Raw genomic sequence first — 27,580 nt, 5'->3', positions numbered from 1 at the left:
CCCAGGAATCGCTGTATCGCCTTCAAACCTTCAGGACGAGGCCATTTTAGAACGGAAGAGAGCTTCTCGGGATCCATTTGCAGACCTGTTTGGGAGATGACATAGCCCAAGAACGGAAGGGAGGTCTGATCGAAGAGGCACTTCTCGTATTTGGCGTAAAGGTGGTTCTGCCGAAGCCTAAGCAGGACCTGACGAACATCCCTCCGGTGTGTGGGGAGATCCGGAGAGAAGACCAAGATATCGTCCAGGTATACCACTACGCAGGAGTACAGGAGGTCACGGAAGATGTCGTTGACTAGTTCCTGAAAGACCGCGGGAGCATTACAGAGACCGAAGGGCATCACAAGGTACTCGTAGTGACCGTCCCGGGTATTGAATGCCGTCTTCCACTCGTCTCCTTGACGGATACGGACCAGATTATAAGCTCCTCGTAGATCCAGCTTGGAGAAGATCCTGGCGCCCTTGAGACGGTCAAACAATTCGGAGATGAGTGGCAGGGGATATTTGTTTTTTACCGTGATGAGATTGAGTCCTCTGTAGTCAATACAGGGATGTAGCGAGCCGTCTTTCTTTTTGACAAAGAAGAATCCGGCTCCAGCCGGGGAGGTAGATTTTCGGATAAATCCCCTAGCCAGATTCTCTTCAATGTACTCAGACATGGCTCGGGTCTCGGCTGCAGACAACGGGTAGATACGCCCACGGGGAGGAGTGGTGCCAGGTACCAGGTCGATCGGGCAATCGTATGGCCTATGGGGTGGCAACGTCTCAGCTTCCTTCTTACCGAAGACGTCCGCATAGGGCCAGTAGGGAGCCGGGGGACCAGGTAAGTTAGCTGGAGTAGGCTGAGGGCGAAGTGGACAGACCGGGACCAGGCAGGTCCTATGGCAGTCAGGACCCCATCGGAGTACTTCACCGGACCGCCAGTTCAATACGGGTTCATGTGTCTGGAGCCAAGGTAGACCTAGCAACAGGGAGTGAGAAAGTCCGGACAGCACATGGAATGAGATCTCCTCAGAGTGCAGCATTCCCACCTGCAGGGTTATGGGTTCGGTGATGAGCAGGATGGTCTCCGAGAGAAGTCTTCCATCCACGGAGGCGACTGACAATGGTTCAGCCAAGGACTTGGTGGGAATATGGTATCTCTCTACCAGAGACTGGGAGATGAGGTTTCCAGCAGCTCCAGAATCCAGATGGGCGAGCTCAAAGAGACGGTTCTCTCCCCAAGCAATAGAGACCGGTAAGGTCAGAGACGGAGAGGGCTTACTTTTGTCTAGGACGACCTCTCCGAGTGGTCCTAGACACTGGCGTTTCCCAGTTTTTCCGGGCAGGAACGGATGAAGTGCTTCATACTGCCACAATAGAAACAGCTTCCCTCGGCTTGGCGAGAACCGACCATCTTGGTCTGGTCGACCTGCATAGGCTCAGGAGAGTGTAGCTGAGGAGAGACGGAGGGAGTGACGGGTTTCTGGAAAGTAGGAGCTAGACGTGGAACCCTCCTCTCACGGGTGACCTCTTTGGCACGCTCCTGGAACCGCAGGTCAATCCGGGTGGCAAGAGTTATAAGGTCATCGAGAGTGGTAGGAATGTCCCGACCGGCAAGTTCATCTTTAATACGGCCGGACAGACCCTCCCAGAAGACGGAAACCAGAGCGTCATTATCCCAGGCCAGCTCCGAGGCAAGGGTACGGAACCGTATGGCATATTGGCCCACGGTGAGACTTCCCTGACGGAGGCATAGCAGAGATGATGCGGATGAGGTCTTCCGTCCGGGTTCGTCGAAGACTTTCCTTAAAGCCGTGAGAAAGGCAGGCAAGTCGGACACCAGGGGGTCTCCTCTCTCCCATAGAGGATTTAGCCAGGCCAGGGCCTCCCCGGTGAGATGGGACATGATGAAGGCAATTTTGGCCCGGTCGGAGTTAAACTGGTGAGACAGGAGTTCAAAGTGCAGGGTGCACTGATTTATGAAGCCCCGAGCCTGGGCGGAGTCGCCTCCGAAACGAGGAGGTGCAGAAAGCCGGGGTAGGATACCATGTTATTAGTGGGCAGTGGAGCTGCCGGATTGCGAGTCATGGCACTGGCGGTGGTTGCAGGCAGAGCAGTCAGAGTGTCCAGGCGAGAATTGACATTCCGCAGGTGACCCAGGATGGACTCCTGTTGGGACCTCTGACGGGACAGTTCATGACACAGGTCCGAGAGCGAGGGAGCTTGGGTGCCACCGGGTTCCATGGCCCGAGCAAACTGTAACGGGTCTGGGAGGCGGAACCTCTGAGCTACTATACAAGGGGGCGGTCCTTGTAAGGGAGCGGGTGGCGACCAGGGTAGACGGGCAGGCAGTCACAGCAGGTGACTGGGACAGTCTCTGAATGAACGGACAGGAGGTCACGGCAAGTGACCGGGGCAGTCTCTGGATGAACGGGCAGGAGGTCACGGCAAGTGACCGGGGCAGTCTCTGGATGAACGGGCAGGAGGTCACGGCAAGTGACCGGGGCAGTCTCTGGATGAACGGGCAGGAGGTCACGGCAAGTGACCGGGGCAGTCTCTGGATGAACGGGCAGGAGGTCACGACAAGTGACCGGGGCAGTCTCTGGGTAAAGGATTGGTACGACCTGTGGCGGCAGATGATAGACGTGAGCTCCCAGGTGAGCAGGCGAGAGTCTCTGGATAAACGGGTGGTCACAGCATGTGACGGCGGAGCCTCCAGGAAGACCAACAGACAGGTAGCAGATGAGCGCTCCCAGGTGAGCGGGCAGGAGTCTCTGGACAGGCGGGTGGTCACAGCACGTGACGGCAGAGCCTCCTGGTAGGCTAGCAGACAGGCAGCAGATGAGCGCTCCCAGGTGAGCGGGCAAGCTGGTCCTTAGACAGACTGACAGGAGTTGGAAGGCAGACCGTCGGACCTCAGGCAAGCAGGCAGGTAGAAGATGTGCGCTCCCAGGTGAGCGGGCAAGCTGGTCCTTAGACAGACTGACAGAAGTTGGAGGGCAGACCGTCGGACCTCAGGCTAGCAGGCAGGTAGCAGGATATCAGGCAGGAATTAGACAGCAGACTGGCAGGAATCTGGCAGGTATCTGGCAGGTAACTGGCAACGGGACCTGAGGGCTGAAGCAGAGTAGTGAACAGTGCTACAACATTGCTCGGGCACCTCCATTTTGGAGGAGGTGCCTTTTATATGGGAGGTCCTCCGGCAATTGGCCGGGGACTCCTTAGGACGGCGCGCGCGGTCCCTTTAAGAGAGGGGGAGCGCGCGCGCCCTAAGCACACTGCCGGGGAAGGAGCGCGTGCCGGAAGCAGCGGGGAGAGAAGCGCTGGAGGACGCCGCGCCAGGAGCGGGGAGGTGAGAGGGACGGCGTCTCTGCCTAGAACGGGGCAGAGACGCCGATGCTACATTAATTCATAGTTTTGATGCCTTCAGTGTGAATTTACTATTTTCATAGTCATGAAAATACAGAAAAATCATTAAATGAGGTGTGTCCAAACTTTTGGTCTGTACTGTATGTTATAGATTATCCTACAGATAGCATGTTTCAGTGAAAAACATACTTTAATAGCATTTCCCGCTTGCTGCCCTGGATTCACAGGTCTCTGCCTATTTGCGTATATGAGCAGACACCTGTCACTCCAGCACAACGGGCCGGTTTTTGCTGTTTGAGATCATACAGATCACACGGATTGGGCAGCAGGTATCAGTTGTCGCAGGATCACTTTAATAATCTGTATTTTATTAGCATTACATCAGGACATATATAGTGCGTCCCTTCCGTAGTCCTCTCTTGCTATTTGGCAGATTAGTCGTACTGGTCTAGTAATCCCTGGTAATGCAATTACTGAGTGTACAATGCTACTGGATAGTATCAGGTTGTGCAGTACTCGCCTGTGCACTTAATAGGGGTTTCCACACATAATATAGTGATGATTTATCCTTAAGATAGACCCCCAATAATCTGACATTAATGACCTAACACCTGGTGCCAACACTGATATGCTGTTACCAGCTTCACCAGCGGCCAGATATAAGCTGTGTATGATACAAATAGGAGCTGATCTGCAGTGCCGCGGCTTCGTGTATCTGCAGTTTGATCTTCCACTGGTCCACACCCAGATTAGCTCCAATTAATGGGATAAATTCACATGTGGTTACTTGTAGCGTCTTTACCCTGAAATGCCGTTTTATTTATTGAAGTGGTTTTCGTATGTGCAGAAAAATTCTCTTCCATTGTCATGAGAGGCAGCCTGATACTCATTGACAGTATTCAGAGCAGTTTCTCAGGAGATTGTTTCTTCATTTAAAAGGGATCTGTCAGCAGGATTTAACCCCAAAGAACTATTTTATATGTGCATCTAGCTTCTTCAAGGACACAGAGGCTGTATGAGCGCGATCGCCGCCGGGTGTCAGCTGATTCTGACACTCGGCACTCGGTACCAGCAGCGGTCCCCAGGGCGGTGGAGTCGGCATAAAATGGACCGACTCCAACTCCTAAAATATATAATAAATTGGGTACAGTAATTCAATGCAGTTTGTGGGGAATATTTTTTTAATAAGAGTTTGGGAAAGTTATGAAATGTCCTATTCCGGATCTAAGGGTCTAGACTTTTAGCTGAGATGAATCTGTGCTGCAGTAAATTTATAACTTAAACATGAGCCATGTATGAGGGAGTCGGATTTGGTGTCATTGAAATTGAGGAGTCGGAGGTTTGGCTTACCGACTCCACAGCCCTGGGGGTCCCGCATCACTCCCGGCACATTAACCCTCGAAATGTTGCAATCGATCGCAGCATTTCATTAGCAGGCCGAGGAAAGAAAGCCCCTCAACGTCATTGCGGGGTCCCGATCGTTGCCATGGTGACCCGATGTCGTAATGTCGACATCCGGGTCACCAGGCACTAGCAAGTTAGTTAGATCATGCGCAGTGCATGATCTAATAAGATTGCTTGCAGTGCAGCACTGACAGCCTGCATAGCATAGGGATGCTCCTGCATCTCTATGCTATACAAGCGATCAGCCTGCAAAAAATGAAAGTCCCATAGTGGGAAAAAGTAAAAAAGTGGGGAAAAAAAATCCTAAGAAATGTAAAATATATTGTACCCATAAATAAATATTATGGGGAAAAAAAAGATAAAAGTACACATATTTGGTATCGCCACATCCGGAACGACCTGACCTATAAAACTGTCCCACTAGTTAACCCCTTTTAGTGAACACGGTAAAAAATAAAAATATAAAACTAAGCAAAAAACAGTGCTTTATCATCATACCGCCGAACAAAAAGTGTAATAAAACGCGATCAAAAAGACGACTGTAAATAAAAATGGTACCGCTAAAAACGTCATCTTATCCTGCAAAAAACAAGCCGCCATACAGCTCCATTAGACCAAAAATAAAAAAGTTATAGCTCTCAGAATAAAGCGATGCAAAAAAAAAATCATTTTCTAGAAAATAGTTTTTATTGTGTAAAAGCGCCAAAACATAAAAAAAATCTAAATGTAGTATCTTTGTAATCGTACTGACCCGAAGAATAAAGCTACCTTATCAATTTTACCACACGCAGAATGGTATATATAAAAAAAATCCTGAATTGTTGGTTTTTGTTTATTCTGCCTCCCAAAAATCGGAATAGAAAGCGATCAAAAAAGTCACGCACCCGAAAATGGTACCAATAAAAACGTCAACTTGTCCCGCGAAAAACAAGCCGTCACATGATTCTGTCAGCCGAAATATGGAAAAATTATATCTCTCAAAATATGGCGATGCAAAAACTAGTTTTTGCAAAAAAAAAAGCGTTTTTTAGTGGGTGACGGCAGCCAATTATAAAAACCCGATATAAATCTGGTATCGCTGTAATTGCACTGACCCGAAGAATAAATTCGTCTAATTACTTATACCACATGAGAAACGGCGTAAAAAATAAATAAAACCAATTCTTCACCTGCTGCTGATTTGTTCATTCTGCCCCCCACAGATCGCAGTAAGGCTTGGCGCACATTTATCCTGCGCCCTGCACTGAGTGCTTACACCAGGGTGTCTGTGTAATTTTCTGAAATATTTGATTCTGACGGAATATTCCCTGTAATGAGGCAGATGGAGGCACCATGGACGCTGTCTGGCCTGTGATCTCACATTGTTTGTCTTTTTATTAGGCGTGCATAAAAGTGCCGTTGAACACAGTTTTGTGAACCTCTGACAAAAACAGGACACCGCTAAACAGAGGCCAGACAGAGTTCACAGTAACTCTGCTGCCTCATAATAGTGAATGGATCCCTCTGAGTTTCACCTGAATTGCGTCAGAGACGTACCTACTTTGGAAATTTAAATGGAAACACCGATATTAGTGCTCAGCGTAAAGCACAGGATAAATGGGAATATTTTACATAACATTTTGGATCACAATAAAAGCTTCAACTCAATCCACAAAAAAGGCAAGTCCCCACTCAGGTCTTTCATCTGTAAACTGAAATATAGGGGGCTTCCACGTTACTAGTAGTACAAAGGCTCTAGAAAAGCGAAATGGCCCTTGCCCCCCCCAAAAGAAATTCAGCAAATTCTGTGCTCCCAAATACAAATGTCCACCTCCCTTTTGAGCCCCACAGTGTGCCTAAACTGCAGTTAGCGTCCACATGTTTGACATTTCTGTAGCAATGAGAGACCACCTAATTTACGGGTGCATGTCTCCAGAAGCACGAGCTGGTCATAATGTACTGGTCACTGCAACATACTGGCCACTACAACGGTAGTTTGCAATTTTCACTTAGCAAAATCCACTGCTGATTATTTCTGGAAAACACGTAGTTAAAATCCTCACTACACCTGTAGATAAATTCCCAAAGCGGTATACCGTATTTTTCGGACTATAAGACGCACCGGACCATAAGACGCACCCCAAATTTTGGGGTGGAAAATAGGAAAAAAAATATTTTTTATAAGATGGGGTCCGTCTTATAGTCTGATTAGGTATCTTCCCTGGGGGGGGGGGGGTGGAGCAGGATCGCAGGTCCCTCCGTTCCCTGCCTCAGGAGCCAAGCGGCAGCAGAAGAGGTGAGATGCCTGGGGCCTGTGGACTGGCCTGGCCTGGGGCCTGTGGACTGGACTGGCCTGGCCTGGGGCCTGTGGACTGGCCTGGGGCCTGTGGACTGGCCTGGCCTGGGGCCTGTGGACTGGCCTGGCCTGGCCTGGCCTGTGGACTGGCCTGGCCTGGCCTGTGGACTGGCCTGGCCTGGCCTGTGGACTGGCCTGGCCTGGCCTGGGGCCTGTGGACTGGCCTGGCCTGGGGCCTGTGGACTGGCCTGGCCTGGCCTGTGGACTGGCCTGGCCTGGGGCCTGTGGACTGGCCTGGCCTGGCCTGGGGCCTGTGGACTGGCCTGGCCTGGCCTGGGGCCTGTGGACTGGCCTGGCCTGGCCTGGGGCCTGTGGACTGGCCTGGCCTGGCCTGGGGCCTGTGGACTGGCCTGGCCTGGCCTGGGGCCTGTGGACTGGCCTGGCCTGGCCTGGGGCCTGTGGACTGGCCTGGCCTGGCCTGGCCTGTGGACTGGCCTGGCCTGGGGCCTGTGGACTGGCCTGGCCTGGCCTGGGGCCTGTGGACTGGCCTGGCCTGGCCTGGGGCCTGTGGACTGGCCTGGCCTGGCCTGGGGCCTGTGGACTGGCCTGGCCTGGCCTGGGGCCTGTGGACTGGCCTGGCCTGGGGTCTGTGGACTGGCCTGGCCTGGGGTCTGTGGACTGGCCTGGCCTGGGGTCTGTGGACTGGCCTGGCCTGGGGTCTGTGGACTGGCCTGGCCTGGGGTCTGTGGACTGGCCTGGCCTGGGGTCTGTGGACTGGCCTGGCCTGGGGTCTGTGGACTGGCCTGGCCTGGGGTCTGTGGACTGGCCTGGCCTGGGGTCTGTGGACTGGCCTGGCCTGGGGTCTGTGGACTGGCCTGGCCTGGGGTCTGTGGACTGGCCTGGCCTGGGGTCTGTGGACTGGCCTGGCCTGGGGTCTGTGGACTGGCCTGGCCTGGGGTCTGTGGACTGGCCTGGCCTGGGGTCTGTGGACTGGCCTGGCCTGGGGCCTGTGGACTGGCCTGGCGTGGCCTGTGGACTGGCCTGGCCTGGGGCCTGTGGCCTGGCCTGGCCTGTGGACTGGACTGGACTGGCCTGGCCTGGCCTGGGGCCTATGGACTGGCCTGGGGCCTGTGGACTGGCCTGGCCTGGGGCCTGTGGACTGGCCTGGCCTGGCCTGGGGCCTGTGGACTGGCCTGGCCTGGCCTGGGGCATGTGGACTGGCCTGACCTGGGGCCTGTGGACTGGCCTGACCTGGGGCCTGTGGACTGGCCTGACCTGGGGCCTGTGGACTGACCTGGTGCCTGTGGACTGGACTGGCCTGGCCTGGGGCCTGTGGACTGGCCTGGCCTGGGGCCTGTGGACTGGCCTGGCCTGGGGCCTGTGGACTGGACTGGCCTGGCCTGGGGCCTGTGGACTGGACTGGCGTGGCCTGGGGCCTGTGGACTGGCCTGGCCTGGCCTGGCCTGGGGCCTGTGGACTGGCCTGGCCTGGCCTGGGGCCTGTGGACTGGCCTGGCCTGGGGCCTGTGGACTGGACTGGCCTGGCCTGGGGCCTGTGGACTGGACTGGCCTGGCCTGGGGCCTGTGGACTGGACTGGACTGGCCTGGCCTGGGGCCTGTTGACTGTGGACGGGCCTGGGGCCTGTGGACTGGACGGGCCTGGGGCCTGTGGACTGGACGGGCCTGTGGACTGGACGGGCCTGGGGCCTGTGGACTGGACGGGCCTGGGGCCTGTGGACTGGCCTGTGGCCTGTGGACTGGCCTGGCCTGGGGCCTGTGGACTGGCCTGGCCTGTGGACTGGCCTGGCCTGGGGCCTGTGGACTGGCCTGGCCTGGGGCCTGTGGACTGGCCTGGCCTGTGGACTGGCCTGGGGCCTGTGGACTGGCCTGGCCTGGGGCCTGTGGACTGGCCTGGCCTGGGGCCTGTGGACTGGCCTGGCCTGGCCTGTGGACTGGCCTGGCCTGGCCTGTGGACTGGCCTGGCCTGGGGCCTGTGGACTGGCCTGGCCTGGCCTGGGGCCTGTGGACTGGCCTGGCCTGGGGCCTGTGGACTGGCCTGGCCTGGGGCCTGTGGACTGGCCTGGCCTGGCCTGGGGCCTGTGGACTGGCCTGGGGCCTGTGGACTGGCCTGGCCTGGCCTGGGGCCTGTGCACTGGCCTGGCCTGGCCTGGGGCCTGTGGACTGGCCTGGCCTGGGGCCTGTGGACTGGCCTGGCCTGGGGCCTGTGGACTGGCCTGGGGCCTGTGGACTGGCCTGGCCTGGGGCCTGTGGACTGGCCTGGCCTGGCCTGGGGCCTGTGGACTGGCCTGGCCTGTGGACTGGCCTGGCCTGGCCTGGGGCCTGTGGACTGGCCTGGCCTGGCCTGGGGCCTGTGGACTGCCTGGTCTGGCCTGGGGCCTGTGGACTGGCCTGGCCTGGGGCCTGTTGACTGGCCTGGCCTGGGGCCTGTTGACTGGCCTGGCCTGGGACCTGTGGACTGGCCTGGGGCCTGGGGCCTGTGGACTGGACTGGACTGGCCTGGCCTGGGGCCTGTGGACTGGCCTGGCCTGGGGCCTGTGGACTGGCCTGGCCTGGGGCCTGTGGACTGCCTGGCCTGGCCTGGGGCCTGTGGACTGGCCTGGCCTGGCCTGGGGCCTGTGGACTGGCCTGGCCTGGGGCCTGTGGACTGGCCTGGGGCCTGTGGACTGGACTGGACTGGCCTGGGGCCTGTGGACTGGCCTGGGGCCTGGACTGGCCTGGGGCCTGGACTGGCCTGGCCTGGGGCCTGTGGACTGGCCTGGCCTGGGGCCTGTGGACTGGCCTGGCCTGGGGCCTGTGGACTGGCCTGGCCTGGGGCCTGTGGACTGGCCTGGCCTGGGGCCTGTGGACTGGCCTGTGGACTGGCGTGGCCTGGGGCCTGTGGACTGGCCTGGCGTGGCCTGGGGCCTGTGGACAGGCCTGGCGTGGCCTGGGGCCTGTGGACTGGCCTGGCGTGGCCTGGGGCCTGTGGACTGGCCTGGCGTGGCCTGGGGCCTGTGGACTGGCCTGGCGCCTGTGGACTGGCCTGGCCTGGCCTGGGGCCTGTGGACTGGCCTGGCCTGGGGCCTGTGGACTGGCCTGGGACCTGTGGACTGGCCTGGGGCCTGTGGACTGGACTGGACTGGCCTGGCCTGGGGCCTGTGGACTGGCCTGGCCTGGGGCCTGTGGACTGGCCTGGCCTGGGGCCTGTGGACTGGCCTGGCCTGGGGCCTGTGGACTGGCCTGGCCTGGCCTGGGGCCTGTGGACTGGCCTGGCCTGGGGCCTGTGGACTGGCCTGGGGCCTGTGGACTGGACTTGACTGGCCTGGCCTGGGGCCTGTGGACTGGCCTGGGGCCTGGACTGGCCTGGGGCCTGGACTGGCCTGGCCTGGGGCCTGTGGACTGGCCTGGCCTGGGGCCTGTGGACTGGCCTGGCCTGGGGCCTGTGGACTGGCCTGGCCTGGGGCCTGTGGACTGGCCTGGCCTGGGGCCTGTGGACTGGCCTGGCCTGGGGCCTGTGGACTGGCGTGGCCTGGGGCCTGTGGACTGGCCTGGCGTGGCCTGGGGCCTGTGGACAGGCCTGGCGTGGCCTGGGGCCTGTGGACAGGCCTGGCGTGGCCTGGGGCCTGTGGACTGGCCTGGCGTGGCCTGGGGCCTGTGGACTGGCCTGGCGTGGCCTGGGGCCTGTGGACTGGCCTGGCCTGGGGCCTGTGGACTGGCCTGGCCTTGGGCCTGTGGACTGGCCTGGCCTGGGGCCTGTGGACTGGCCTGGCCTGGCCTGGGGCCTGTGGCCTGGCCTGGCCTGGGGCCTGTGGACTGGCCTGGGGCCTGGGGCCTGTGGCCTGGCCTGGGGCCTGTGGACTGGCCTGGGGCCTGTGGACTGGCCTGGCCTGGGGCCTGTGGACTGGCCTGGCCTGGCCTGGGGCCTGTGGACTGGCCTGGGGCCTGTGGACTGGCCTGGCCTGGGGCCTGTGGACTGGCCTGGCCTGGGGCCTGTGGACTGGCCTGGCCTGGGGCCTGTGGACTGGCCTGGCCTGGCCTGGGGCCTGTGGACTGGCCTGGCCTGGGGCCTGTGGACTGGCCTGGGGCCTGTGGACTGGCCTGGCCTGGGGCCTGTGGACTGGCCTGGCCTGGCCTGGGGCCTGTGGACTGGCCTGGCCTGGCCTGGGGCCTGTGGACTGGCCTGGCCTGGCCTGGGGCCTGTGGACTGGCCTGGCCTGGGGCCTGTGGACTGGCCTGGCCTGGGGCCTGTGGACTGGCCTGGCCTGGCCTGGGGCCTGTGGACTGGCCTGGCCTGTGGACTGGCCTGGGGCCTGTGGACTGGCCTGGGGCCTGTGGACTGGCCTGGCCTGGGGCCTGTGGACTGGCCTGGCCTGGGGCCTGTGGACTGGCCTGGCCTGGGGCCTGTGGACTGTGGATTGGCCTGGCCTTGGGCCTGTGGACTGGCCTGGGGCCTGTGGCCTGGCCTGGGGCCTGTGGACTGGCCTGGGGCCTGTGGACTGGCCTGGCCTGGCCTGGGGCCTGTGGACTGGCCTGGCCTGGCCTGGGGCCTGTGGACTGGCCTGGCCTGGCTTGGGGCCTGTGGACTGGCCTGGCCTGGCCTGGGGCCTGTGGACTGGCCTGGCCTGGGGCCTGTGGACTGGCCTGGCCTGGCCTGGGGCCTGTGGACTGGCCTGGCCTGGGGCCTGTGGACTGGCCTGGCCTGGCCTGGCCTGGGGCCTGTGGACTGGCCTGGCCTGGGGCCTGTGGACTGGCCTGGCCTGGGGCCTGTGGACTGGCCTGGGGCCTGTGGACTGGCCTGGCCTGGCCTGGGGCCTGTGGACTGACCTGGCCTGGCCTGGGGCCTGTGGACTGGCCTGGGGCCTGTGGACTGGCCTGGGGCCTGTGGACTGGCCTGGCCTGGGGCCTGTGGACTGGCCTGGCCTGGGGCCTGTGGACTGGCCTGGCCTGGCCTGGCGCCTGTGGACTGGCCTGGCCTGGGGCCTGTGGACTGGCCTGGCCTGGGGCCTGTGGACTGGCCTGGCCTGGCCTGGGGCCTGTGGACTGGCCTGGCCTGGGGCCTGTGGACTGGCCTGGCCTGGCGCCTATGGACTGGCCTGGCGCCTGTGGACTGGCCTGGGGCCTGTGGACTGGCCTGGCCTGGGGCCTGTGGCCTGGCCTGGCCTGGCCTGTGGACTGGCCTGGCCTGGCCTGTGGACTGGCCTGGCCTGGCCTTGGGCCTGTGGACTGGCCTGGCCTTGGGCCTGTGGACTGGCCTGGCCTGGCCTTGGGCCTGTGGACTGGCCTGGCCTGGCCTTGGGCCTGTGGACTGGCCTGGCCTGGCCTGGGGCCTGTGGACTGGCCTGGCCTGGCCTGGGGCCTGTGGATTGGCCTGGCCTGGGGCCTGTGGACTGGCCTGGCCTGGGGCCTGTGGACTGGCCTGGCCTGGCCTGGGGCCTGTGGCCTGGCCTCGGGCCTGTGGACTGGCCTGGCTTGGGGCCTGTGGACTGGCCTGGCTTGGGGCCTGTGGACTGGCCTGGCCTGGGGCCTGTGGACTGGCCTGGCCTGGGGCCTGTGGACTGGCCTGGCTTGGCCTGGGGCCTGTGGATTGGCCTGGCCTGGGGCCTGTGGATTGGCCTGGCCTGGGGTCTGTGGACTGGCCTGGCCTGGCCTTGGGCCTGTGGACTGGCCTGGCCTGGGGCCTGGGGCCTGTGGCCTGGCCTGGCCTTGGGCCTGTGGACTGGCCTTGGGCCTGTGGACTGGCCTGGCCTGGGGCCTGTGGACTGGCCTGGCCTTGGGCCTGTGGACTGGCCTGGCCTGGGGCCTGTGGACTGGCCTGGCCTGGCCTGGGGCCTGTGGACTGGCCTGGCCTGGCCTTGGGCCTGTGGACTGGCCTGGGGCCTGGCCTTGGGCCTGTGGACTGGCCTGGGGCCTGTGGACTGGCCTGGCCTTGGGCCTGTGGACTGGCCTGGCCTGTGGACTGGCCTGGCCTTGGGCCTGTGGACTGGCCTGGCCTGGCCTGGGGCCTGTGGACTGGCCTGGCCTGTGGACTGGCCTGGCCTGTGGACTGGCCTGGGGCCTGTGGACTGGACTGGCCTGGCCTGGGGCCTGTGGACTGGACTGGCCTGGGGCCTGTGGACTGGACTGAACTGGACTGGCCTGGGGCCTGTGGACTGGACTGTCCTGGGGCCTGTGGACTGGACTGTCCTGGGGCCTGTGGACTGGACTGTCCTGGGGCCTGTGGACTGGACTGTCCTGGGGCCTGTGGACTGGACTGTCCTGGGGCCTGTGGACTGGACTGTCCTGGGGCCTGTGGACTGGACTGTCCTGGGGCCTGTGGACTGGACTGTCCTGGGGCCTGTGGACTGGACTGTCCTGGGGCCTGTGGACTGGACTGTCCTGGGGCCTGTGGACTGGACTGTCCTGGGGCCTGTGGACTGGACTGTCCTGGGGCCTGTGGACTGGACTGTCCTGGGGCCTGTGGACTGGACTGTCCTGGGGCCTGTGGACTGGACTGTCCTGGGGCCTGTGGACTGGACTGTCCTGGGGCCTGTGGACTGGACTGTCCTGGGGCCTGTGGACTGGACTGTCCTGGGGCCTGTGGACTGGACTGTCCTGGGGCCTGTGGACTGGACTGTCCTGGGGCCCGTGGACTGGACTGTCCTGGGGCCCGTGGACTGGACTGTCCTGGGGCCCGTGGACTGGACTGTCCTGGGGCCCGTGGACTGGACTGTCCTGGGGCCCGTGGACTGGCCTGGCCTGGGGCCCGTGGACTGGCCTGGCCTGGGGCCCGTGGACTGGCCTGGCCTGGGGCCTGTGGACTGGCCTGGCCTGGGGCCTGTGGACTGGCCTGGCCTGGGGCCTGTGGACTGGCCTGGCCTGGCGTCTGTGGACTGGCCTGGCGCCTGTGGACTGGCCTGGCGCCTGTGGACTGGCCTGGCCTGGCCTGGGGCCTGTGGACTGGCCTGGCCTGGGGCCTGTGGACTGGCCTGGCCTGGGGCCTGTGGACTGGCCTGGCCTGGCCTGGGGCCTGTGGACTGGACTGTCCTGGGGCCTGTGGACTGGACTGTCCTGGGGCCTGTGGACTGGACTGTCCTGGGGCCTGTGGACTGGACTGTCCTGGGGCCTGTGGACTGGCCTGGCCAGGCCTGGGGCCTGTGGACTGCCCTGGCCTGGCCTGGGGCCTGTGGACTGCCCTGGCCTGGCCTGGGGCCTGTGGACTGCCCTGGCCTGGCCTGGGGCCTGTGGACTGCCCTGGCCTGGGGCCTGTGGACTGCCCTGGCCTGGGGCCTGTGGACTGGCCTGGGGACTGTGGACTGCCCTGGCCTGGGGCTTGTGGACTGCCCTGGCCTGGGGCCTGTGGACTGCCCTGGCCTGGCCTGGGGCCTGTGGACTGGCCTGGGGCCTGTGGACTGGACTGGCCTGGGGCCTGTGGACTGCCCTGGCCTGGCCTGGGGCCTGTGGACTGGACTGGCCTGGGGCCTGTGGACTGCCCTGGCCTGGCCTGGGGCCTGTGGACTGGCCTGGGGCCTGTGGACTGGACTGGCCTGTGGACTGGACTGGCCTGGGGCCTGTGGACTGGACTGGCCTGGGGCCTGTGGACTGCCCTGGCCTGGCCTGGGGCCTGTGGACTGGCCTGGCCTGGGGCCTGTGGACTGGCCTGGGGCCTGTGGACTGGACTGGCCTGGGGCCTGTGGACTGGACTGGCCTGGGGCCTGTGGACTGGACTGGCCTGGGGCCTGTGGACTGGACTGGCCTGGGGCCTGTGGCCTGGCCTGGCCTGGCCTGGGGCCTGTGGACTGTGGCCTGGCCTGGCCTGGGGCCTGTGGACTGGCCTGGCCTGGGGCCTGTGGACTGGCCTGGCCTGGGGCCTGTGGACTGGCCTGGCCTGGGGCCTATGGACTGGCCTGGCCTGGGGCCTGTGGACTGGCCTAGCCTGGGGCCTGTGGACTGGCCTGGCCTGGGGCCTGTGGACTGGCCTGGCCTGGGGCCTGTGGACTGGCCTGGCCTGGGGCCTGTGGACTGGCCTGGCCTGGGGCCTGTGGACTGGCCTGGCCTGGCCTGGGGCCTGTGGACTGGACTGGCCTGGCCTGGCCTGGGGCCTGTGGACTGGACTGGACTGGCCTGGGGCCTGTGGACTGGCCGGGCTGTGAGTGGTTTCCGGCGATGCGGCAGAGCAGCGTGTGCGGCCTCCGGCGGCCTGAGGCTGTGATCTACAGGAAAATGGCCGCCGGAGCTCCGAGTCGGCGCATGCGCCATTTTCCCGTGGATTACGGCCTTGGGAAGATGGCCGCGGCCAACGGAAGCCGCACATTCTGCTCTGCCGCACCGCTGGACACCACTCACAGCTCGGCAGAGGCCTCGGCTCCTCTGCCTCACCACCGGACGCCACTCACAGCCCGGCACAGGCCCTGGCTACTCTGCTTCACGACCCGACACCAGCACAGGTACAGGCCCCGCCACATCTCACCTCTGCTACCGCCGGAGGACCCTGCGATCCCCTCTCCACCACCACCGGTAAAGTACCGTTCGGACCATAAGACGCACCCCCCATTTTTCTTCCAAATTTTTTGGGGAAAAAGTGCGTCTTATGGTCCGAAAAATACGGTAATTTCCAAAATGGGGTCACTTGAGGGGGGGGATTCTTCTCTTCTCTTCTAGCACTTAGGATCTCTGTATATGGAGTCTGCATACTATTCTAGGAAAATCTGTGCTCCAGGAGGCAAATAGCGCTTTGTCCCTCCCAAGTCTCACCGTGTGGCTAAGCACGCAATACTGTACAGGGGTATTGTGTGACAAATTTTGGTGCCATTTTTACCCATTTCCTAGTGTGAAAATGTAAAATCTGGGGCTAAAACAAAACTTTGGTGGTAAAAATGTAATCTGTCTTCACCGCCCAATGGTGTAAAATTCTTTGAGGCACATGTGGTGTCAACATTCTCACTGCACCCCAAGATGAATTCATTGAGAGGTGTAGTTTGTAAAATGGGGTCTCTTATGGGGGGTTCTACCATTTTGGCACCTTAGGGTCTCTGCCAATGTGACATGGCACCGTCAAACCAGTCCAGCAAAATATGAACTCCACAATGGTGCTTCTTCCCTTCTGAGCTTTGCACTGTGCACAGCTTTGCACTGTGCCTCAAAAGTAGTTTTCGACCACATAAGGGGTATCGGCGTATTCAGGAGAAATTGCACAACAAATTTTTGGGTCCATTTTCTCCTGCTATCCTTGTGAAAATGAAAATATTCGGGGCTAAAACAACACTTATGGGAAAATATATTTTTTTCATTTTTACAGATCCAAGTTGTAAAATTTTGTGAAGCACCTGTGGGCTCAAGGTGCTCACCACACATCTAAATAAATTCCTTGAGGGGTCTAGTTTCCAAAATAGGGTCACTTGTAGGGGGTTTCCACTGTTCAGACACATCAGGGGCTCCCCAAACTCTATATGACACCCGCAGTCCATTCCATCAAAGTCTGCATTCCAAAGTGTCACTCCTTTCTTTCTGAGTCCTGCCATGCGCCCAAACAATAGTTTTTCCCCACATATGAGGTATCTGCGTGCTCAGGAGAAATTGCACAAGAAATTTTGGGGTCCATTTTCTCCAGTTACCCCTTATGAAAATTAAAAATTTGGGGCTAAAAAACTTTTTTGTACGTTATGAGCTTCTGTGAATCACTTGGGGGTTCAAGGTGCTTACCACACATCTATATAGGTTCCCTGAGGGGTCTAGTTTCCAAAATGGTGTCACTTGTGGGGGGTTTCCACTGTTTAAGCACATCAAAGGCTCCCCAAACGCGACATGGCGTCCGCTTATAATTCAAGCAAATTTTACATTCAAAAAAGCAAATGGTGCTCCTTCCCTTCTGAACCATGCCGTGCACCCAAACAGTGGTTTTCCCCCACATATGGGGTATCGGCTTACTCAGGAGAAATGGCATGGTGCTATTTCTCCTGTTACCCTCATGAAAATGCAAAATTTAGGACTGAAAAAAGATTTTTGTGTGAAAAATCAGAAAATTTTATTTTTACGGCTCAACGTTATAAACTTCTGTGACGCACCTGGGGGTTCAAGATGCACACCACACACCTAGATAGGTTCCCTGAGGGGTCTAGATTCCAAAATGGTGTCACTTGTGGGGGGTTTCCACTGTTTAAGCACATCAAGGCCTCTCCAAACACAATATATCGTCCGCTAATTATTCAAGAAAATTTTACATTCAAAAAAGCAAATGGTGCTCCTTCCGAGCCATGCCGTGCGCCCAAGCAATGGTTTCCCCCCACATCTGGGGTATCTGCGTGCTCAGGAGAAATTGCACAACAAATTTTGGGGTCCATTTTTCCTGTTACTCTTGCAAAAATAAAAAAATTTGGGTCTGAAGTAAATTTTTTGTCGAAAAAAGTTAAATGTTCATTGTTTTCTTCCACATTGCAAAAATTCCTGTGAAGCACCTGAAGGGTTAATAAACTTTTTGAATGTGGTTTTGAGCACCTTGAGGGGTGCAGTTTTTAGAATGGTATCATTTGGGTATTTTCTGTCATAAAGGCCCCTCAAAGTGACTTCAAATGTGATGTGGTCCCTAAAAAAAAATGGTTTTGTAAATTTTGTTGGAAAAATTAGAAATCGCTGGTCAACTTTTAACCCTTATAACTTCCTAACAAAAAAAAAAATTTGGTTCCAAAATTGTGCTGATGTAAAGTAGACATGTTGGAAATGTTATTTATTAACTATTTTGTGTGACATATCGCTCTGATTTAAGGGCATGAAAATTCAAAGTTTGAAAATTGCAAAATTTTCAACATTTTTGCCAAATTTCCGATTTTCTTTCACAAATAAACGCAAGTGATATCGAAGAAATTTTACCACTTTCATGAAGTACAATATGTCACAAAAAAACAATCTCAGAATCAGGGGGATCCGTTGAAGCGTTCCAGAGTAATTACCTCATAAAGTGACAGTGGTCAAAATTGTAAAAATTGGCCTGGTCATTAACATGCAAACAGACTTTGGGGGTAAAGGGGTTAATATGCAAATTAGGCTGAATAACTAACGGTATTTCTGCAATGATAATCCGCAGCGGAAATTTCCGCAGCATGTGCACAGCACATGCGGATTATCTTTGGGAAACATGGCAGACAACTTAGCAAGCGTTTTTAATGCGTTTCCACGGCGGAAAGTCCGCTGCGGAAACGCATTAAATCCGCATTGTGGGCACACAGCCTTTCTCTTTAAGGAAATAGTAATGCTTTGTTTTCCTAGGAGATCCAGCTCATGTGTTTCTTGTTGTTTTCTGCTTCATTATTTTGTTCTCTTTTCATTAGCAGCACCGGCCTATCACTTTCTGACCGCCACTGACTACATTGTGGGGCGGAAGAACTGTGCAATATTGATTGGCGACGATCAGTCCATTAGCAGAGCTCATGCTACGTTTTCTGTTAGCCGCCCGCTCTCCAGCCTGGTAAGTTGTGTCATCACAAAAATAACTATTGTTTTATCTTAAACTTAAAGGGAACCTGTCAGGTCCAGTAACGCTATTCACCTTCTGATGTAGAGCTAATCTGCAGGTTAATAGCGTTATGAAGGTGCCCGGCCGCTGAAAGTGCAGCACATGGGAGATATTGAACTTTATTTCTCTCGGGAGCCGCCGGCTTTCAGTCATGCAGGTGTGGCCGTAGCAATTACAGTCGCTGCTCACATCACTGAGAGAAGCGGCTGGAAGCACACCCCGGCACTGACTGACAGCCGGCTCTGTACTGATGTAATGCACAGCTGGCTGTCAGTCAGTGCCGGGCCGTGCTTACAGCAGTCGTTGTTACTGTGATCGGTGACTGTAATTGCTTCGGGCTCGTCTGCATGACTGAAAGCCGGCGGCTCCTGGGAGAAATTAAGTTCATGTTCTCCTGAGTTCCGGACTTTCAGTACAACGGCCGGACACCTTAATAATGCTATTAACCTGCAAGTTAACCCTGTATTTGTAGGATAATAGCAATATCAGACCTAACAGATTCCTTTTAAATATTGAAAAAATATTGATAAGTGTATTTTATTTTTTTTTATTTTTCATATCGCTGTATTAAAAAATATACTTATCATTTTTACACTGACCCCAAGGCTTAATATTAGACTGCTACTGCTTGTTGGACGCATGAACATTATGGCCTGATTCAGACCTTACTGAATTGTTTTGAAATATTTAATAAGCATCCTTTTATCAGGGCAAATATCAATGTGACATCATTGATGGGTCCTGTGTTATGTACTGTATATTACAGTGTTATCGGTCATTGTACCGGAGGAGGAGGTGAGCTGGGACTTCACCTATTGTGAATGGTGGATCCTGTGTTATCAGCTGTGAATAGCGGTGTTACCTTTCACTGTAATCCTGCTTGTAATGATAATGAGACTGCTGAAATTTGCAAGATTTCTGATTTTAGTCTATAGTTAATTTGCTGCTGATACCTTCCTGTTAGAGAATACTGAAGTTTGCAGCGTGTCGTTCTGTTTCTGTGTCCTCTGACTTCTCCGTATCACTCTAACTTCACCCTCCCTGACAATCCCCTAGCTGAATATTCCCTCCTTTTATGTGGTTGTTATACTTTGCAGCTCTGTGCAGTTTCTACTTTACTGACATTTGTTATGTATTTTGCACTTATTTTTGTTCTGCGTGTGATAAACTTTTGTCCGTGTTTTACCATTGAAATCATAATGTAGATTTGATATAAGTAGGTCAATTTTAGTATTGAGGTCCAATGTGTAGGAGGTTGGAGTTGAAGATGGGACAGGCCTGGAACGAACAATCATCTGGTGAATGATCGTTAAGTGTTTGCCTCATGCACATCTTAGTCTTTATTGGACGTAAGAGGCTTTCATCCTGGCCATGCACGTTCAGTGACCCCGGATGATTGATCTTTCTGGGAATGTTCCTAACAGAAAGATCGTTGTTGAATTGGCTGAAATTATTAAAGGGAATCTGTCACCCTTTTGAAGTTTTGGAGTTATTAATATGGGCATGAAGGTTGTATACAGGCGAAATTAGTCATACAATGGGGAAAATAAGTATTTGATACACTGCCGAATTTGCAAGTTTTCCCACTTTCAAAGAATGGAGAGGTCTTTAATTTTTATCGTAGATACACTTCACTTGTGAGAGACAGAATCTAAAAAATTTTAAATAATTAAATTTCATTTTATTGTATGAAATAAGTATTTAATCACCTACCAGCCAGCAAGAATTCTGGCTTTCACAAACCTGTGAGTTTTTCTTTAAGAAGCCCTCCTACTTTTCACTCATTACCTGTATTAATTGCACCTGTTTGAACTCGATACCTGTCCACACACTCAACCAATCACACTCCAACCTCTCCACCATGGCCAAGACCTAAGAGCTGTCTAAGGACACCAGGGACAGAATTGTAGACCTGCACATGGCAGGGATGGGCTACAGGACAATAAGCAAGCAGCTTGGTGAGAAGGCAAAAACAGTTGGCACAATTATTAGAAAATGGAAGAAACACAAGATGACTGGCAATCTTCCTTGGTCTGGGGCTCCATGCAAGATCTCACCTCGTGGGGTAAGGATGATTCTGAGAAAGGTCAGGAATCCGCCCAGAACTACATGAAAGGACCTGGTCAATGACCTGAAGAAAGCTGGGACCACAGTCTCAAACATCACCGTTAGTAACACACTACGCTGTCATGAATTAAAATCCTGCAAGGCACGCAATGTCCCTCTGCTCACACCAGCACATGTCCAGGCCCGTTTGCAGTTCGCCAGTGACCATCTGGATGATCCAGAGGAGGCATGAGAGAAGGTCATGTGGTCAGATGAGATCAAAATAGAACTTTTTGATAACCACTCCACTTGACGTGTTTGGATGAGGAAGGAGTACAACCCCCAGAACACTGTCCCAACTGTGAAGCATGGTGGGGGAAACATCATACTTTAGGGGTGCTTTTCTGCAAAGGGTACAGGACAACTGAACCATATTGAAGGGAGGATGGACGGGGTCATGTATCGTGAGATTTTGGCCAACAATCTCCTTTCCTCAGTAAGAGCATTGAAGATGGGTTGTGGCTGGGGCTTCCAGCATGACAATGACCTGAAACACACAGCCAGGGCAACTAAGGAGTGACTTTGTAAAAAGCATTTCAAGGTCTTGGAGTGGCCTAGCCAGTCTCCAGACCTGAACCCAATAGAAAATCTTTGGAGGGAGCTGAGAGTCAATGTTGCCCAGCGACAGCCCCAAAACCTGAAAGATCTGGAGAGGATCTGTATGGAGGAGTGGACCAAAATCCCTGCTGCGCTGTGTGCAAACTTGGTCAAGAACGACAGGAAACGTCTGACCTCTGTAATTACAAAGAAAGGTTTCTGCACCTAATATTAAGTCCCTTTTGATGTCATGTGCGCAGCTGGAAATCCCGCGCCTGCGCATTCTGCCTGTCGTTGCTCCTCTGCTCTGTCCTGCCCTTCGATGTGCGCAGGCGCCAGAGTCGCTAACTTCCAGTCCCAGTGATCTCGGCGTACATTAAAAATTAATTCCCCACAGTGCAGAGGAGCGAAGGGTTCAAAAACATATGATCAGTTCAATTCAAACAAGCAGACAAATAACCATAACGTGCACACCCAACAGAAGCCCACCAACACCGTCATTCAGACCCACCTAACCCGCTGCCCTCATCATGGACGTGGGAAGATACCGGATCACTGTGGAGCAAATTGCTCATTTTATATTATCATGCATGGACTTACTGAGCTGTATCTGTCGTTTCCAACCACCTCTCCCAGACTTTCCCAAATTTGTCTGCACGTTTCCTGTTGGTGTCTAAGATCCTATACGTCAGAACATATTTATTGACCAGTTGCACCCAGTGATTAACACTTTGTGTATCAGACGACTTCCAGGCCATAATGATAGTTTATCTTTGTGCAAAAAGTGTCAAACTAAATAAGCTATTTTTCTAGACTCCAGTTAACACCTCAACCATTATATAAAGTAAACCTGGGGAGACAGGAATGTAGGAAAATCGAATTGTTCATTCATAAAGAGAAGTATTTCTGTATTTTTAGAACATGACCATACAGCATGTGCCACTTTTTGCCATACATCTGACACACAAATCGCATGGACTGGCACCTATATTTGTAAACCATTCTGGCATGTAGTACACCCTAACTAGGAATTTGGATTGAATCAGAATATATGTAGTGTAGTAATCACCCCCCAACCTTCTGTCAAGTCAGGCATGTCCGACATCCATTTAACTTATCAAGTGGCTTGTGTAAGGCAGCGCTAGTCATCATGCTGGGGGACACTCGTTTCACCGGGTCAATTAAAGCACACATGCGACGACTTTCCGGTATTTCACAATCCTTCAGTTTATTATTTATCATAAACTGCTCATAACCGAGTCCATCTCAGTGGCTCGCTGACATATTACACATATGCTGTCCAAGAGCCTTTCCAGTGACAGATATGTCCACTTGGCTCCAGATACAGCCTTCAGCAAGTTAACAATATAAATGTCCACATCAAGCAGTGTTTTACCTTTGCCGGGTTTTAGCTGCTTCAGTCAGATTTGTTCTGCCACCGCTGTGGCTTTACGGCTTCCCAGATGGGGGTCTCCAGCCCTCGTACCATCCAAGGCTACTGGCATCTCTTGCACACACAGGATACAGCCTCTGCCTTTCAGGACTCTTGTCTTTCAAGCCTCTTGCACTCCAAGGCTACTGGCATCTCTGACACATAAGGATCCAGCCACTGCCTTTCAGGCTTCACACTCTCACGGTGTCCCACACACGGCGAACAGGCCTCACGATTTTCACACCTGTTTCAAAACTACCAGGGTTTATATCCAGTGCACACAGGACCTGTGCTGATGTCACAGTCATGTGATCAGTCACCTGAGGGGGAGGTACATGGTCAGCCAAAACACACCCTGGACCATTACAGTAATGCCGCAAGCCGCTGCATTACACTTGATAGAAAAGGATTATTTGCAAAGGTTAAATTGTAGTCACCAAGACCATCTCTAATTTCGAGAACTTAGTAGAGACCTGTAAAGCACCAAACTGAGCACGTGTTGCATGGCGGAGCTGCAGATCTAAAAAAAAATACTTTCTTTTCGGTACTAGAGTTGGTGCAAATTGATTAGCACGTCCTAGTCCAGTGGCCACAACAGTGGTCTGTGCTGCCAGACGGGAATGGGTGAACCGCCTCTTAAAGGGGTTTTCCTGCAAACAAAAAGTTCATTTTAATCAATAGATCTTGGAATAATAATAACTTACACAATTGGATGTGTTAAATAAAATGTTCCTGTGCTGAGATAATCTTATAAATGTTCCGCTACTGTGTAATGGCTGTGTCTGTACAGGAACATGGTCTGATCATACCACAGCTCCTGGCACCTCGATAGGTGAGCAGTTCTCTCTTCTCACTTATCACTAATTTCCTCCCTTGGATAAGACCTTATTACGCTTGGTGTCCCCCCCTTCACCCATCAGGTAAGAGGCGGCTCTCCTACTCCCGTCCAGCGGCTACTGACCACTGTCGTGGCCGATACACTGGGAAGTGCAAATCAACTTGCACAAACTCTACTAGGCAGCTCCGCAGGATCCGAACTTACGTGACCGACAAAATTGATACCCAACCTTGCCCAAAATACCACTTCTGGTAGAAAATGTACACATGTCAAGAAAAAAGCTGAAACTTCTTCTAGGGGAAAGAATAGTTGTCATGTTGTTAATGATGGAAGTGATGACTTCATTGAATTTATGGATATTAAATCTGCAATAAATTGATGAGCGACCTTAGTAAGAATGCACTTGTTTGTTCATTGTAGAGTATAAATGGCAGCACGGATCATCAGACGAGGTGGTGAATACTTATACGGTATCATCCAGTCTTTTCTTTTTCATTTAGGGTCAACCAGGCGTAATCCCAACTCTAACGATTAAGGACTCCTCGAAGTATGGCACTTTTATCAACGAAGAAAAAATGGAGATTGACAGCTCCAGGACCCTGAAATCTGGAGACAAGGTCACATTTGGGGTCTATAACAGCACCTTCAAGTAAGAGTGTCTTTGTTACTGATGCTGTTTTGTTTTTTCTTTTCGGTGTAATTTGATGAAATGTCTAGAGGCCAAACTATATAAATGGCCTGGTATAAATGTATTATAGGGCTAGTTCTTCTACTTACATTAGTCCCAAGTACAGGGCCAGTGTTATTAAATGAAGCTGGTAATAAATTTTATGAACAGTGGGGAAAATAAGTATTTGATACACTGCCAGTTTTGCAAGTTTTCCCACCTACAAAGAATGGAGAGGTCTGTAATTTTTATTGTAGGTACACTTCAACTGTGAGAGACAGAATCTTACAAAAAAAAATCCAGAAAATCACAGTGTATGATTTTTATATAATTAATTTGCATTTTATTGCACTAAATAAGTACCGTATTTGATCCCCTACCAACCAGCAGGAATTCTGGCTCTCACAGACCTGTTAGTTTTTCTTTTAGAAGCCCTCCTACTCTGCACTCATTACCTGTATTAACTGCACCTGTTTGAACTCATTACCTGTATAAAAGACATCTGTACACACACTCAATCAATCACACTCCAACCTCTCCACCATGGCCAAGACCAAAGAGCTGTCTAAGGACACCAGGGACAAAATTGTAGACCTGCACAAGGCTGGGATGGGCAAAATTGGCAGTGTATCAAACACTTATTTTCCCTACTAAATTTTATAAAAAAAAGTTTCATTTTTTTCTTTATTATTTTTACATGTGTTCAGCATTTGTATATAAGTATAGGACGTATGTTTCACTTACTGCTCAATGTAGTAAAAAATATAGAATCTTATCCCGTCAGAATAATGTAGGGTATGTTTTTCACAAGGTTTTGTAAAGAAAAGGTTTCTCTACTTTTTCCTGACAGGATGTAAAGCTGTTTTAGGCGTGCAGTACATAGGTCATGGTTGTGTGATGTTCTCCTGTGCTTTCCACCAGGGTGATGTATGAGCCCCTGGTGGCTTGTTCCTCATGTTTAAATGGCCCCGAGAAGAGTTCTCTAACCCAATCTGTGCTGTCGTTAGGAGGCCACGTTGTGAATAACTGGACTCCGCACTGCACACATCTGGTTATGACATCTGTCAAAGTTACTATTAAGGTAAGTGAATCCAGGAGAGAGATTTACTCCGCAAAATAAGTCAACATGTTTTACGGAAATTGTTAGAAAAATGAAGTGCGGGCTCCAAAATGTTCTTTTTCTAAAACATATATGTGTATGTTTCCAAGCCACATGATGATGCCTGGAATGGGTTTGCTGCCATTTTTCACTATCCGAAAAAGAAAAAAAAAACATTTTATGACACGGTTGATAAATCTCCCTCAGATGCAGAACATTGGTTTTTTAGTCATTGTGTATGGGGGTGACTTGCTCTCCTAAAAATCTCAAAAATCTGTTTGACGCATCTCATGCATATGCAGTAAATGTCTATGATGGGACTACACGTTGAGATTGGGGAGGCTTCGATCTGACGTTTGCTGTAGTTTAATGGACACATTGGCAGATTTATATATAAAAAAAAGTCTCTAAAATTTTTATTTCGTAATCCAGCACGGTGGCTCAGTGGTTATCACTGCAGCCTTGCAGTACTGGGGTCCCAGGTTCAAATCCCACCAAGGACAACATCTGCAAGGAGTTAGTATGTTCTCCCCGTGTTTGCGTGGGTTTCCTCCGAGTTCTCAAGTTTCCTCCCACACTCCAAACACATACTGATAGTGAGCCCTAATGGGGACAGTGGCGATATTGTCTGTGAAGCGCTGTGGAATTAATGGCGCTATATAAGTGAGTAAAATAAATAAATAAATAATCCCTCCTAATTATCTATTTAATGGTGCATTCAAATACTTACAGATCGCCGTCTTCTCCAGTTTCCAGAGCCATTCTGGTCCCATGAGACTGCACTTCACACAGGGATCATTATCATAAATAACTCATGGAAAGTATATATATGTCTCTAATATAACGTAGTTGCAAAGAATGCTAAATATCACATGCACCATATGGGACTTGCTTGATAGGGATAAATCGCAACTGAAATATAACAAGGACAAGGAAAAAGAAACAATCAAACATCGCAAGTAGTAGTAAAATATACAAAAACTTTATTCAAAAGATCAGATACAGGGAGGAGGGGGAAGGAATAAAATGGATACATGCAAATAATTGACACACGTCCTGTAGAGGAATCAAGCAAAACGCTCAATGCATCTCCGTATAAGCAGTACATCTCAGTATAGGCACCATATTCTACCTATTCAATATAATTGCAATCGCCCATATGGCCTAGATAGTTATATATACCACCTGTCTGTGAGGCGCAATTATACAAAAATATAATCACAATCTGTAAATATGTATGAGTACCTCAATAAGGATGCCAACGGGGCCTCCCTGGGTGGACACGCGCCCACCCCGACGTGCGTTTCAGCAGAGCCTTCATCGGGGACCATTATGTGGGGTGCTGCTACTTCCATCAGTGTAAGCGTCTCCATAGGTTTACATTGAGAAAGTGATTTCCGGTTCACCCACAGACCCCTGTATGAGCCTGTTAGTCTTTTTTCAAGTCAGAGGCGGGGAAGACGGCGATCAGTAAGATTTTTCATGCACTAACACATCATTACTTACATAATGAGGACCGATTTCCGAAATAAATATTGTAGATGAGACTTCATTAATGTCACCACAGAGTGCGGTGTAATCTGAGCAGTGATGTTCTGATAATCCAGCATCCTTAATACTTCTGATGTGCTGGATTTAAATTGAAAGGCACTTATATGGGAGCACATGAGGTTTGTATGGAGAATGCATTACATGGCGGAGTTCACAAGGCTCCTCCAAGATAATGCTTGTAATACTGCTCCATAATGCTGCCGGCAGCGCTCCGTCACCGCCGCATGGAGGATCTCACAGATTTACCCTCTGGAACTCAAGACAATGATTTTTATACTCTACTGTGTCCCAGAGAGGACATGAAGGAGATCGGCTCTGGGTGAAGTGTCAGCCCTTCCTATCGCAGGAGAGGAGGGAGATCTGTCTATTAAGTCAAGTTGGACTTAAGAGGAAAACTGTTCTTTTCCTCATCCTCCTTCAAGATATTTGTGATGTTTGGTGTGGCAACACGTGTAGATCCATGTAAAACAAAACGGAATATTCAAGCCCAAACCCCTTTTATTATTGTCTGCAGGCGACTATGTAATGAATGGACAATGCCGCTCCTTATAATCAATGTCTGGGACATGAAAGTGAAAGGGGGAAAAAGCAATTGGAAAAATGCAACTCTTGTAATACTGTCTGTAGCAGATTGTGATCCAGCACCAAGTAGGTTAACATTCCAAATTTATTCAAAAGTAGATACAATAAAATGGGAATCCAACAGCATCGTCAAAACGTATGCATTTTGGATTGTGCAAAGTCTGAAACGCGTTAGGTTTCAAAATTCTGTTGTATTCCCTTCATTGGATTCCTGTTTTAGCGTATGTACTTTTTAATGGACTGCGTAGAATAAA

At 53.4% G+C, this 27,580-nt stretch overlaps 1 protein-coding gene across 3 annotated transcripts in view; it reads left to right on the top strand.

The window, feature by feature from the left end:
* NBN (nibrin) overlaps positions 1–27,580 on the top strand; it is a 135,435-nt gene that overhangs the window by 9,543 nt on the left and 98,312 nt on the right. For 2 of the 3 annotated variants that reach the window (XM_073679564.1, XM_073679562.1), the window contains exons 2-4: positions 18,330–18,466; positions 23,928–24,076; positions 25,016–25,175. In XM_073679564.1, the coding sequence (XP_073535665.1) occupies positions 18,330–18,466; positions 23,928–24,076; positions 25,016–25,175 (446 nt within the window). The remainder of the gene's footprint in view (positions 1–18,329; positions 18,467–23,927; positions 24,077–25,015; positions 25,176–27,580) is intronic. The other variant, XM_073679563.1, reaches the window with a different exon arrangement.

This window comes from Phyllobates terribilis, unplaced genomic scaffold (assembly GCF_046119375.1).
Source record: "Phyllobates terribilis strain yellow unplaced genomic scaffold, ASM4611937v1 Scaffold_4__5_contigs__length_816908805, whole genome shotgun sequence".
Classification (NCBI taxonomy): Eukaryota; Metazoa; Chordata; class Amphibia; order Anura; family Dendrobatidae; genus Phyllobates; species Phyllobates terribilis.
The sequence above is the reverse complement of the archived record's forward strand: the minus strand, read 5'-3'. Positions and strand labels throughout refer to the sequence as shown.